The 15,038-nt window shown below is 32.1% G+C and overlaps 1 protein-coding gene across 1 annotated transcript; it reads left to right on the forward strand.

Moving 5' to 3' along the window:
* Positions 1 to 4,072: 4,072 nt before the first annotated feature.
* LOC139904973 (uncharacterized) lies at positions 4,073 to 4,558 on the forward strand. The gene has a single exon (XM_071887231.1). It carries the CDS (start codon positions 4,073 to 4,075, stop codon positions 4,556 to 4,558), a length of 486 nt encoding a protein of 161 aa, XP_071743332.1.
* Positions 4,559 to 15,038: the final 10,480 nt, after the last annotated feature.

Raw genomic sequence — 15,038 nt, forward strand, 5'->3', positions numbered from 1 at the left:
AAATAAATTGACGAAACACTCTTGCTAACTCTAGTAAATTTCTATAGCTTCTGATACTTTTTCCCACGTAATATGTGGTATTTTGTGGTATCACATATTAGGTTCCTTTATCATTTTATCTTATGACGTATTTAACTTCTTCTTCCCTTTGCAATGCTTACCTTATTAATTCAGTTCAAAGGGTGAATTCATGAAGGCCTGTATAGTTAGTTAAAGTCAGAGTAATATTCAAGCATACACAATTCCCCTTGCAAACAAGTAAAAATTTCAACTACTTTGTTAAAATATTGATCACACAGAAGGGAAATTAATTTTAAAATTAAATTCACAGATATTTTTTCTGTTCAGAAAAAAATGTAAAAACTAATTTTGACAGAATTAAAGGCCTTTCAGGTTGTTTTGAATGTGATAAGGTCAATTTTAGTTTAAAAAAATTAAATATGAGAGACGAAATGAGCTATTTTTAAGTCTCTTCTACCGTAGTAATAATGATTGCATTTTCAGTTTTCTTATTATAAGTGAAAGGTTGACCTTCTCATACATATATACAAGTATCAGGTTTATCAGTACAAAATAAGGTACATCTTGGTTTAACTGTTTAAGGGCATCCAAAATAGATTGTTCTCAGAAGAAAAGAATTAATTTTGGGCAAAAAAGGAACACTCTAATGTACACATTACTTATATTTTTTGTACAACCTAATTGTAAGTTTGTATATAATGATTTTAAAATACATTTTTCAAGTATGTTTTGTACCCTTTTAATATTCATTCAAAAAATATTTATTCATTTAATTTTGATGATAATTTATCCCTTTGTTACTTTCTCTAAAAACGCTCTTGTGAAGACTTCCTTAGGGTTTTCTATAGCCCAACACAAACGGTCGTGTTATGACCACCTTTAATTTTTTTTTTGACAAAGTATGACAGATCAATGGATATCAATGGATTAATTCTTTGAGAATTTGTCAACTTGGTTTTTCATAAATTTTTTGTGAAAAATGTATTATTAAACTGTCCAACTGAGGAAATACGAAGACCATATGCAGTTTATCATTGTTATGTCTTTTGATGTAACAAATAGGTATTATTATAGTTAAAGTAATTAATTTAGAAAGTAAATAGTTGAACGAGATCTACTAGATCTATAATATTCCCTTCTGAGACCCAGTTGGAAGTGCGGATATGGACTTCAGTGTTTGTGTTCCCTTTTATTAAAATGACTGAGTTATGAGTAGGTATGTGACTTTTGTATACAAAAAATACAGCTTTATGATTATAAAAGAAAAACTGATTGGTAATTTTCTTCTTTATGAAAACTAATATAATTATATGTAATATTGCTGTAGAGAAAACATCTTCTTCCAGATGGAGAGTTAAAGAACTTTCAGGTGTACCTGTATCATAATTATTATTTTTAAATTCCTAGCAAAGTATTATATATATATGTATATATTTGAATTTATGTAGTAATATTCTTCCTACATTAATACTACTATAAATGTTCGAGATTTTACTCCCTAAAACGGTAAAACCTTTTTTTCGCTCTTTGGGCAAAGTAAGAAGTACTGAGCATTTTTCGGTTGATGTCTTTAATTAACTATATCTCAAAATTAATATATTGCAAAATATATCACTTATAAAAAAGCTTAAAATATGCGTAAAGGTTAAGCGTACACTTAAAAGAAGTTCATGTAGGCTTTTGTGTTTGATGAAGCCAGTTGTGTGTTACAACGTTCCAAAATGGAAGTAGAACAATAGAAAATTCGATACATTCTTCAGTATTACTACAACCAAGTGAAATGGCAGAGCAGGCTGCCAAAATAATTTGTTTATTGACCCAATACAGTATCGAATGCAACAGCAAATCAGTGGATATATTGTCGTAATATGGATTTTTTCTGGATTTAATATGGATTGCTCTCGTAGAGAATCAACCCATGTTTCAAACGTAGAAGACCACGCCATTGGTCTTCCTTTTGTCTTACAAAGACAAATTCAAAATTCAATACAAAATCCAATTATCGATATACCTCAATAGTGAAAAGTCCAAAACGTTATTCATCATCAAAAGTTTATATTAATCAGACCAAAGGATTGATATCTTTGAAGAGGATGCAAGTTCAATCGATTCTCAAAGGATGCTTGAAACATTTCAAGGTCATGGCATTGCCGTACACAGGGTCGAGCAAGAATATAATTTCCCAAGATTATATAAAAGAAAATGAAATGTGAGGGAATTGCTCAACTTGAAATTACACATTCAAGTGGGGAAATCATTATGTTAGATGTTATAATTACATCGTCTATAAAAAGAGAGTTTCTCATAGGTAAAAGGCGATTGGAAAAGATTATCACTTATCACGGGAGGGTTTCCAAATGTTTCAGTGAACAAATTTCAATGCTTAAATAAAGAGATGGACAAAATTACAGAAACATTTAAAGATATCTTCAGTGACTTTTTAGACGAAAAACCAATGTCTAGACCACCTATGAAAATCGAGTTGGATCACTCAACATATAAAAGTGCACAAAAATTTAACGGCACGTTCAATAACCATACGTCAACAAGATAAATCAAAGGCACTTATCGATAAATTAATTATAGATGATATTATTGAACAAGTCTCTAACCTGACTAAATGGATAAGTCCTGCATTTTCTCCAACAAAAAAGGAGGTACGGGAGTCCGATTTTTAGTTAATTACACATCTTAACAAATATGTCAAACGTCCAATACATCCATTTCCAACAAGTGAAGATATAATGTGTTCAACTAAGATCCCTTTTTTCAAGTACCCTAAGAGGAGGAGAGCAAGAACCTCACTATGTTTCTTTTACCAGATGTTAAATTTCGATTTACACACGCACCTATGGGCTCAAATGCCAGTTCGGATTAATGGTGTTCTCATTCTGATCCTATAATTGAAAAGGTCTATGATGCTAAGAAGATAATTGACGATATCCGTATTCAAGCACCTGAGGAAAAACTCTATCTCTAAGGACATTTCAAACTTTATTAGAATGTACAAAGAAAAATGTAAAGATTTCCTTCAAAAAATTAGTTTATGGGCCAGGTGTTAACTTTGCTCGTGATTCTGTTTCCGATGAAGGTGTAAAACCAGATGAGGACAAGCTCGAGGCAAAATGTAAATTTCCAATGTCAACAAATATCTCAAGTTTATGATCTTTTATGGGACTTATCAATCAACTCGGACACTTCGTACCAGATTTGTTCCATATGACTACTAATTTAAGATCATTGCTGAACAAAGATTGTAAATTTGTATGGCTAAGAGACCCCAGAGAATCTTTTCAACAAGAAAAAAAAGCCTTTTGTAGTTCAAAGCTCATTACGAGTTATTTTAATCCCGAGTTGTCAATTCAATTGTTAACAAATGTTTCACATTTGAATGGAATAGGACTGGTTAAAACTAATTCAATGTGGATCCAGAAGCTTAACTTCGACGGAATCCAGATATTCTACAGTGGAACTTGAGTGGTTGGCGGTGCAATGGGAACTTGCTCCTTGTAAGTATTACTTGAACAATTCACCTATATTTATTATTATTAGTGATCATCGTCCACTTGTTGGTTTGTTAAAAAAGCCAATTATGGATATTCCAAATAAACGCCTTCAAAGTTTCAGAGATAAATTCACTGATTATAAATTCGAATTAAAATGGGTTCCAGGAAAATCTCACGAGATAGCGTACGGTTTGTCAAAAGCTCTGGTATTTGGCCCAACACAGGAGTCGGATGATGCTTTTGAGGATAATACAGTGTTAAGTAACAAAATTTGTACAGATTATAGTTATATGTTTGATGACGATGAATACACACTCCTCATTTATGAAAACAATCGTATTATTGTTCCTCCTCCGAGCGAGAAAGAATCTTACAATTACTTCACTTAGCTCTTGCAGGTATTGTGAAAACAAGAAAGACGGCGCAGCAACTCAACTTTTAGCCAAATATCAACAATCATATCAAAAACTTGATAGAGAAATGTGACTCCTGTCAGAAGTTTTTACCAAGTATGCCAGATTATTAATTCATACACCAAATATGCAATGCCACAAGTGGCTTCTGGGTGTTCACTCTATCTTCTAATGGTTGATAGATTCAGTGGTTTTCCTTTTGTAGCCAAATTAAATACGTTGTCTACAGATACTTTTACAAAAATTCTATTGCCATGGTTTCATTGGTTTGGATTCCCAAAATATCTTCTTACTGATGGAGGATATGAGTATAGAAGTGAATTTTATAAATTCTGTGAAAAATATATTATTCATGAAATAAGTTCATCGCATAATCCTCAAAGAAATGGGTTACGAGAGCAAGCAATCAATTCAAAAATAGATAAGACAAATATAGAATGGGAATTATTTGCTTGGAGAAATGCACCCAGAGCAGATGGATTCAGTCTGGCACAAATGATGTTCAGCAGAAGACAAAGGAGTTATTTGATAACACCATCTTATGCTTATGAAAAAATCGATTCAAATGGTGTTTATGAGAAACGAAAGAAAACAATAACTACGGGGAATTCAAGCTGAAATGCACCAGAGTTCAAGGTTGGGAACAATGTATTGGTTACAAAACCCTATTTCCAAAACTTGAGACACCGAAGCTGTGATCAAAGACATCCAAGATCATATATATTGATTAAGAACAATCATGAATTGATTCGAAGTTGGGAGTTACCATATCTAAACAATTGAGGGATATTTTCTGAGAATCCTTAATCCAGGAAAGAAAACATGGACCATAGAATGTTAAGGAGGATTGATCCGAATAGAAAGACAACTATTAAATTTAATATTGATTTCTAAATTATATATGTGTATGATTATTTGAAATATATTTAATGCCATTTAAGACCTTATGTATATTCCCTAATATAGGGCATGATTAGTTGTGTGTTTATTTATGTATATTAAATTGTGTTACATTTTAGTTTACATTCCTTTTCGCATATATATGAATCTTGTGTATATAATATAAGAAAGAGGTAACTCGAGAAGTGAATAATTGTTCCTAAGTGCAAAAACCTAATCACTACAATTAATTACATATCAATCTATTATTAATATAATAGAGAGTTGATGTGAATATAACTTCTTCAAATTAATAGTACCATATCTCTCGCTCCCGCCTTCTCCTCGCACGCTTTAAAAGTCCATACCTAGTCAAGAGGGAGGTTTTTCTTTTACTTTAATTATTATGTTTGTTGCTCCTTCTCGTTGTTCTCATCAAAAAGTAGGCGCATATATGTATTAACAAATTTTAAGACCAATTGGAAATGTATTTAAAATGATGAAACATTTGTTCCAGAATATACTATATTTTTTTATCATTTATTTACATTTTAGTTCAATAAGTCCAGACCCTCTTAACAAAGTTAAAAAGAAACACCAATTCTACATTTTTCATGAGTCTTGCACTAAGGATTTCTGCAGGAAAATTGCCTTTCCGAAATATTGCCATCAGCAAATTGCTCATAGGAAAATTTATATCTGCAGAAAATTGTAATCTGCAGAAATATTGTCTAATGTGGAAAATTGCGCGGAATGATTATATTTCTTTGAAAGTGAATTAATTTACCAATATACTACTCTGAATGATTTTTGTTTTATAACATGCGTTTTGTAATTGTTTTTATATTTTTTAATTTGATAATTATTTTGTCAGATCTTATTGTTGATTATGTTTTTTATGTAAAGTATTCCCCACCTTTTTTTTTTGTTGGTTTTATTTACATAAATGGAGAATCTACTTTTGTAACGTTTCTCATACTGTGACTATCTAATAATAAGACTAAATGTATACATGATAGCCTGTTAAAAAAAAGTATAACTGCGAGCATTATTCTGATGAAAATACTTCCAAGAACAATTTTCTGACCGACAATCTTTCTAGAACCGTCTTCAACAATTCATTAATTCCGTTATAATTACTTCTCATTTTGTCCTCTTTTACCTATCATAAGAATTGGGAAGTCCTTTTAATAAATAATTAATATGAAAAGACAAACATCCACGAATTACATGTAGCATCCCTGCTCTTACTCATTTCTCCTCCCTTCTTTCACATCCCTTCACCCTCTGAGCACAATAAATCATTTTACTCATCCAAGAACCCTTCTTCATAAAGAATTTCACGTACAAAACCACAAAAAATCTGATAATTAAGTCAGTGACATAGTAAGATTAAATGCCAAGTGGTTCGTATATGTGCATTTAAAAACTATTTTTTATATTCCATGTCTATGAGGTATCGTCTTGCCACATCTACAGTATTTACAAGTAAGTCTAATCTATATGAAAGAAATAGGATGTGTACATTTTGTGAGAAGCACGCAGAGTCCTCCTTGCAACTCTTCTACCAATGTGAAATAGGTAAACCAGTGAGACAGTTAGTGGAGAAAAACATAAACGATGAATGCAGGCTTGGACTTTCTAACGAAGACTGGCCAGCTGTAATGCTATGCCAAGACTCGATTCCATTTAAAAATAGAATCCATCCTTACAAGGATTATATGCAAAATTTACAGAATGTTTGGTAAAATGCAGAGAACATCCGGTGTGGATGATTCTATAGAACTGCAAGATATAATTTTAAAACATCTTTGCATGTAAATACTATTTATTTTACCTATCAAGGATAGGTAACATAATTGTATGCCTGTTGTGTGTTTATTTTTACATTGATCAGCTTGTAGAAGGCTTGTACCCAACAAAACTTTTTTCCGGTCATTCGTTATTTTCTGAACATTTTTGTTGTTGTCCTTATTCGTTAATTTCTTTCCACTCTTTGGTTCATCTTTTAAAACAAATGAACGACCCAAGGTTATTAATTTTCATTTTTTTTTTGTAGAAAAAATCTTTTCTTCGCGAATGTCACTTTTGGTTATTTTATACTTATATGTTCTCTCTTCAAGAATAAGAAACAATGATAGGTTAGGAAAATAAAAATAAACACTCTTCAGTTTGCAACTATAAAAACTATCACGTGTTTCCATTGTCATATTTTTTCCACCAATATTTAGTGTTAGATAAAATATGACTTGTATAACGGGATATACTTATAGTAGTTACAACTTGAAGAGTATTTTTTTATATTCTGAAGCTATTATCATTATTATTTAATTCTTGAGAAGGGAACATTTCAGGATAAAGTAATAACTAGTTTGTGTACTCACAAAAAATGTATAGTAACCATGAGGTTTTGATTGGGAGTTATATGTGTTAACCCTTGTTGGACTCAGAGTAGAATTTGTAATCGACATAAGAGTAATTATAGCCTATTTGTCCTTGCTATATACAGAGTGGGATTTGTGTTTATTTCCTTTCTTACAGCAATTCTTGGAGCTGATATGATAAAACTTCATGTCAACGAAACTGTTCTCCTTCCAAAAATACTTCAAATTGTAAGTATTATCCATCAAAGAACTAAGAAATCACTACAATGACATCCCCTTAACTTGACACTTCGCTTACAGGTTTCCAGTATTATATGTAGTGATGTAAATCCCGTGAATTTTTTAGCTGGTCATTTAAAAAAAAATTGTTAATAGGAAGAATGTATTTTCTTTTCTGTAGCAGTTGTCATTATTATTTGATTCCTGAGTAGTGAACTTCCTTTTCTAAATAGATAGAATTAAATTCAAAAAACCTGATTGAACAGACGGAGAGCCACCTTAAGGATTTGTTACGGAGCTATAATTGTAAGTCCTTGTTAGACTCAGAGTAGAATTGGGAATCTACATTGGAATCATTCTTACCAATGTCCTTGTTTATTTCATTCCTTTTATTTTCCTAAGCTGATCACCTCTAAAACATTCTTCAAATTGTCAGGGTTACCATGATATACACGATTTGCATCACTAGTTACAGGGATAATCACGTTCATTTTTGTTTTTTTTTATTTATGAATAACTGCAGGTGATATTTTAAGCTACTCTGCCTATATGTATTATATAAACATGTAAGTAAGATGACTCGTAATTTACATCCATCAAGAGTATCCCATCTCTTAAAAAATGAATTTTGAGTACAACGGTATATTTATACACTACCTCAATGCAATACTCATAGGATGATGAGGAATAAGACACATTACATAATATATTCATACATTACTCAGATGATTGATCATTATTTGTTCTATAAAGGAAGTCTCGAGAGAGCATATTGATGGGTGTACTTCTCTCTACCTCATTATGGATATAAGTACATTAACATACTCATATTTTATACAACTCTATCAATTTGCATAGTATACTCTAAGAAACATGAATGGCGTGAAAGTTATACAAAAATGAAATCCAATAATTAGATCTACATAAATTTTTCGGTTCTAGGTAATTTTGCCACTCACATTTTTGCCGCCTTTTTTTTTATATTATCGGCTTGAACTTTACTGTTGTATTTACTTTTTCATAACTATATAATTAATTTGTTCTAGATACAACAGCAAAGTTCGAACCAATAATATTAAAAAATAAAGAGGTGGCAAAAATGTTCAAGGCGAAGCAACCTAGAACCGTCATATTTATGCAGTTCTTTTAATTGAATTTCATTTTATTATACTAAAACTTTGCGTCATTTGGAGGTTCTACCGGTGTTCGAGTTTCTGTAAAAAATTACGTTTTTTCATAATTAAAGTAATTGCCTAATATAATACAAAAATGAATATTGAAAGGTATTTTATTATTAAAATCAATTATCCAAAATATAGAAAAATAATATCAATAAATCAAAGATTATAATCCATGACAGAACTCAGAATTTAAACTTGTTTTTTTGTCCAAAATTTGGCATTTCTGCTCGAAATTACAATCTATTTCTTATAAAACCATCTCCAGAACTAGTGGTAAGCATCTGTTACCAGTTTAACACATCTTTCCTCTGATTGCATGTGACAAGGAAAATCAACAATTTCTTATTTTTGCCTATGATTTGAAAATCCAAATTAGAAATATTTAGAAGAAATAGGTGGTGCTGTAACTTGGCATTTGTGCCTCACAAGAATTTTGGTGTAGTCTCTTGCATAAAAGTTTACTTTTGGTGGTTTAAATATTCTACTTTTAGTGTTAATTTCAGTTTCCCTAGCTTTTATTATTCTTGGCAATGCCCAGTCCCGAATGTGGTCCCGCTCATCAAATAACATACTGACAAGTAGGTCTTCTGGTCCACAACATACTTAGGATTTTCTTGTACAAATCTAGAGCAAACAATCAGTTTAAAAAATGCATAAGTCCATCCTTAAAAGACTTTTTTTGCTTGATTGGGAACCATACTGGAGTTTAGACTTTCAGCACGTAGTTGACATGTACTTGAAAGGTTTTTGATGGATTATGAGTACTTTCGTAAAGTCTGGGTAAGATTAGCAATACTAAGCCATTTTGAGTGTGCACATTTTCTAGGTTTACAGTTTGCCAGCTCAGGAGTACAGGAACCAGTTGAAAAAACTTGAAATCGGAGAAAAAGGAACGACAGTTTCATTTTCACAACCAGCCAATCGTTTTCCAAATTGTCCGGAATATTTTTAGGACCCAAAATGCCACTATCTAAATTCAAAAATAAATGACAAAGGGGTAAATCATTGGCATGAAGCATACAAATGTACCATTGTAATGATCTCTGTAAATAGTTATTTAAATATTGAATCACACCATCTTTCCAAATGGTGTTAGTTGAAGTTCCGTCACATCCAACGGAAATTATGCCATCTAAATTCCAACCTTGTCACTCTAATAATTTTGTGATCGAAGTAAAAATGGCCCTACTTGCAATACGACTTGTCGTTGTGTGCCCCATAAAAATGAACAAGGTTATGATGAAACTGAGATTTTGAAAAAAGTTTGAAAATTTAAGAATGTTGTTATGTTATTACTTCTGAAGAGTTTTCCAATGGAAACAAAGTCAATTTAATTTTACTGATCCTTTTAACATCTATGTTTTATTGTGTTGATTGATTCAATTCTTATAAATCTTGTTTTATCAATGACTAGAGTTGAATTTTTGACAGAAACTAAGCCAAAATCAGCCAAAACTGCATACGCAACAGCAGCCGCAGATTCCAGATTATTATTTAATAAAATAGAGTATAATAATAAAAGTTAACGATAGATTTTGATCAAACTTGTTACTAAGATTATATATGGTCACAATAAAAGGCCATTAAATTTATGAGAGGTCAAAGTCCAAGGTCACACCAAAAAAAATGGCCATATGCTCTACCAAACGCCCATTCCTGTTTTAATCATAAAACAACTCCCACAAATACATATTTGTATTATTTTAGACCTTCGGTTTAAATCCATGAAGACGTAAATTTTAACAAAAATTGGAAGAGCTGTAGAGCCCTCCAAACAATTTACAATTTTATGGTTTTTTTACTATTTTTATAATTTGTATAAAAATTATGCAAATTTTGATGGCTCCTGTGTTTGCATATCTCTAAAAAATATATTAACATGACACACTACTGTATAGGTTTAAAAAAGACTTCTTGATGTTGTAAGTGGTTCGAATGGAGTTGCCAACGGTCTTTGCAGCCTTCTTTGCACTGTCACAGCCTTGGAGGAATTGCAGACGTGTAGCCTTTTTTGTTGTTGCTCTGACATATTACAAATCGAAACATGGCGTAGAAAAAAACAACTAGTTTTTATTGTTTCAGCTGTTGTTTGGTTGTGTAATGAAAAGATTGTATTTAAAAATAAGAGATAAATTGTAAATAAATTCTACTGCAAGGTTTGGGTCCCCACTCTGTACTTCACTTAAGAGGGTCTTCTCTTTAAGAGGCAGCTTATGTTAGTGAGGTTCTTCATTTAGAAGTACCATAAATCTCGCTTCCGCCTTTTATTTGTACTCTCCAAAAATCCCTACCCATTAGGGGATGTAGAATTAGTATTTGTAGGACACCAAAGCTTTCTAATAAATTATGAGACAAAAATATCTAATTCTTTTATTGCTATTCCGAACATATTTAGATATTCGATACTTTACCATTTTTGTAGGATCAATAAGTTATATCTTTAAGAGAATATATAAATATGATTGGAAATGAGTTTGAGTATGAAGATATCCATGACAAAGCAGTTTCATCCTTCTTTACTAACATACTTACAATAATAGTGTGTAACTATGTAAACATCAATGCTTTCATAAATGAAAAATAGAGTTGTAACTATTCAGAGCATTTTGTATGGATATAAGTACGTGCATATCATAGAATATGCTTGTAAAACTTATTATGAGGGTTTTTATGGTCGTGCTATTATGTACATGCGATTTTTGGGGGAAGGAAGGGATATATTATTGAGAGCAAGAAGAGCAATCTATAGAGGTAAAGAAAAACACATTTCATGCAAACCCCATTGAATAAAAAAAAGGCTTAAAAATATAAGCATTTTTGTTATTGCTCATTTAGAAAAATAAATATATATCAACATGGAAGACAATAAATTGTAGATCTCTCTTCGTAAAGCAAGTGTAAGTGTTCTTTTGTGTCTTGTCATTTTGTATATGTGGCGCAATAATTTTGAATACATTTCTAATAGTAATTGTTACATCTGAATTGATTAGACTATCACCTTTCAAATTTTTGACAACATATTACAATTGAAATAAATATGTCGAGGCAAACACAACAAAGAAAAAAAAAATTCTTTTGTACAAAAGTACAATTACACCGTGCGTCAGAATAACCAAATTTTTTAGATTTGGTATAACCATGGTTTTAAAGCTATGAAATTCAGCCTTCATATGATTTTTGTTGGTATAACATCAAACAACAAAAAGTGTGTGAAATGGAAGAACAAAAGACAAAGAGTTGCTGACTTAATCTACACCCGAATACGAGGGCGCTCCATTTATGAGATTGTCCTATGCAGAAAGACAATTGTGCATGAGGCGAAGAAGAAGATCAAAGTTAGGGAAGGTCTGCAAAGAAAGCAGGGGAGTGTAGGGCAGAACAACGCGATAGCTGATGAATTTTTGGAGCTGTTGGTGGACACAATCAAAAACAATCCAACCAGGTCAATGCGGAAAAATGTCCGTAGAGTTGAGTGTCTTGGAGGCGATAGTGCGCAGAGCGGTGGGGAACCTTATTATGGCCTTATGGTCAGAAGGAAACGTCAGCTTCTTACTGTATCGACCAAAATCAGCACACTGGATAGTGGAAAACAGGTCACATTGTGCCCCTCGCATCCCCTGACTATGCTCCCGAGATTATAGAATCCGGAGCTATGTGGAATGTAGAGCCTGTGTCAACCCCCAAACTTCTATCAACGCCCTTAAAGCTACTGTTGAGGAGCAATGGGCTGCCATGCTGCTCTACTATGTGAGGGTTTACAGAACCTTATGGGAAATAATTGAGACAATGGCTGAGGCATAAGGTGGACATTTTGAGAAATGAAAGTTGAATTTGTAAATAATTAATTCCATTAAAAAAAACTTTTCTACCACCAAACCCACAGCCCCCACGAGGTATTGTACTTTGCTAATTTTTTTTTTTTCGCAATTTGCTGAGACACGCTTTATGTTTCAATTTATTAGATCATGAATTACATGAAACTCACACCTAAAGCATAACTAAAAATGGAAATCACATTATTATAAAAAAACTTTTTATACATCTATCAATAATTAAAGCATAGCATAATTATCAGGCAATGGCCTCTGAGTAGATCTGAAAAGACGCTCTTAGCTTATGTGGCCATAAAATTAATTTATTTTGAATACAGACAACATTAAAAATTGTGTAATATTTAGTATTTAATAAATTTATAAAATTGAAATAAAACACATACCATAACTGATACCAGACATTTGCTATATACTCACATTCAAAAAAAAAAAAAAAAATTCCAAGCTGTTTCCCTTGATGAAAACATCCGATAGTTTATTGATGGTAGCGCAATGACCAATTAGTGTATTTTCTCTTTATGGCTGAAGCGATACATCACCTGTGGATAATTGCTCAGATATCTGTCATTGCATCGTTTGTATACTTGCTAAATTATAATTATATTTCTGTCCGTATGATTTAAAAAAGTTTTTCATCGACTTGCATCTTGTTGCCCATGTTTGTATAAGAATTTTTGTCAACATTTGCTCGGGGCCCATCATACGACCTTAAACAAAAATCCTAGCTCAGCCGTTGTGAAATTTTTGACAGCAATACTTCCTTATTTTTTTCTATAATTGGGTTCTCTTTAATGAATCTAAAATATCCGTACGAGGTTTACAAACCTCTCAAAATGCTGACAATCTGCTCATGCTCCTCCCACTCTCTTGCCTTTTTGTATCTGCTGGACCGTCCAGATAGTTACTTTTACGATATCGGCAATCTTCCGATCGAACCATTATGCTACAATCAAATCAACTATTCGTTCTTTCAACTGGAGCATGTAATATATTATTTGAAAGCTGAGAGCATAAAAATCTAGTGGTACCAAGTGCTTTAAAAAATGTTCATATTTAAGTATTTACTTCTAATAATATTCAATAAATATGTGCCCCCTCTATACATACAGACCAATATTTAATAGATTTCATATATTTGTGTCAATTACGGGCTATGTATTCAAAATTGAAGGGTGATTTAAGATACCCAAGAATTTTACTTTTAATTCAGAATCTGTCTTTGATTTAAGTTACTTATTTTGAATTTCAAATGAAATCTAGTAATTTGTCATTCGAAACTCCAAAGCCTGCTGAGTTCGCTACATCAATATTACCGACCTCATATCCTGGCTGTATATGAAGTAGAAGAAGATGAGGCGTAGCTACATTTCATATATGTTCACAACCTTCCGGATTGCTTGGAGGCTGTCGTTGCTGTCAGCAGTGACCAAGTTCACATTTAATGTTCATGTAAATATATTGAATAAATACCGTGAGGTTCATTGAAATCTGAAGACTGTCTAATTCAATAATTAATAAAGGTTGAGTAATTGTAGTTAATTCAAGTTTTGATATATTAAAGTATAAACAATTAGTTAAAAAAACAAAACAAACCTGAATTATATAGCTGGCGTACAATGCAAGAAAATGACACTTTAACGTGATCTACAAATTTCCATTCGTACACTCCAAGGAGTTGGGTGTCTCCAGGACAAATAGCTACCCCGTCAGCAAGTCTAAAATGTTGGAGAAGAAGAAGGGCTCTGATAAAAAGGCCAAAAAAGACCCAGATGTCAATCCCCTCAAGTCCATGATTAGAGCCTGACACACCAGACTACCAAAATAGCTATAAAAAGTGGCTGGAAAGATAGCACTTTCGACAACAGCAATCATGAAACCCATCTCCTCTGTTTCAAGACTCTTTTGAATGAGTTTTAAATGAGTACTTTGAACTCTTTTTGAAACTTTTGGTCCCCCTAGATTCCTGATGTCAACCTCCTCAACTACACCTTTTGGCTGCATGTCGAGGGGAAGGCTTGCAGTGTCTGTCATCCAAACACCGAGCCCTTCAAAGTCACTGTCAGCCAGCACTGGAACTCTACGACAGAGGACTACATCTGTAGTGGGCCCCAGGTCCTCCAACGCCCCCTGGAAACCATAATTGTCGCTAAAGGTAGCTACATTGATGATTAGAAGAGCTCAGACACACATCTATTTATAATATTTATTTTGTTGAAATTATATTGTTAAATTTTAAACTTCAAAATGTTCAGATTTAAATGGACCACTCGGTAGTTCTTTGATGCCTAGCATTTTGGAGTTCATTTAACTCCATTCAGATTAAAATGATGTACAGAATGTAAATTGGTTCAAGACTTATTCACTACACGGTATCTAGGATATAATGTTATTTATATTTTTAAATTTTTTTTATTGGCTTTTATTGACACGCATTTAAACATTTACAATCTTATTATAATATAACACAATATACTCGAAAAATAATTCGTTAAAACATGTAAACAAACGAAAATTAAAAATACCATTATAAAATATGGCACTATCAAGAGTATTTAAAATAAATAATTAAGAAATAACATCAACTGGACAATGAACTAAAAAA

The sequence above is a fragment of the Lepeophtheirus salmonis genome, chromosome 3 (assembly GCF_016086655.4).
Source record: "Lepeophtheirus salmonis chromosome 3, UVic_Lsal_1.4, whole genome shotgun sequence".
Lineage (NCBI taxonomy): Eukaryota > Metazoa > Arthropoda > Copepoda > Siphonostomatoida > Caligidae > Lepeophtheirus > Lepeophtheirus salmonis.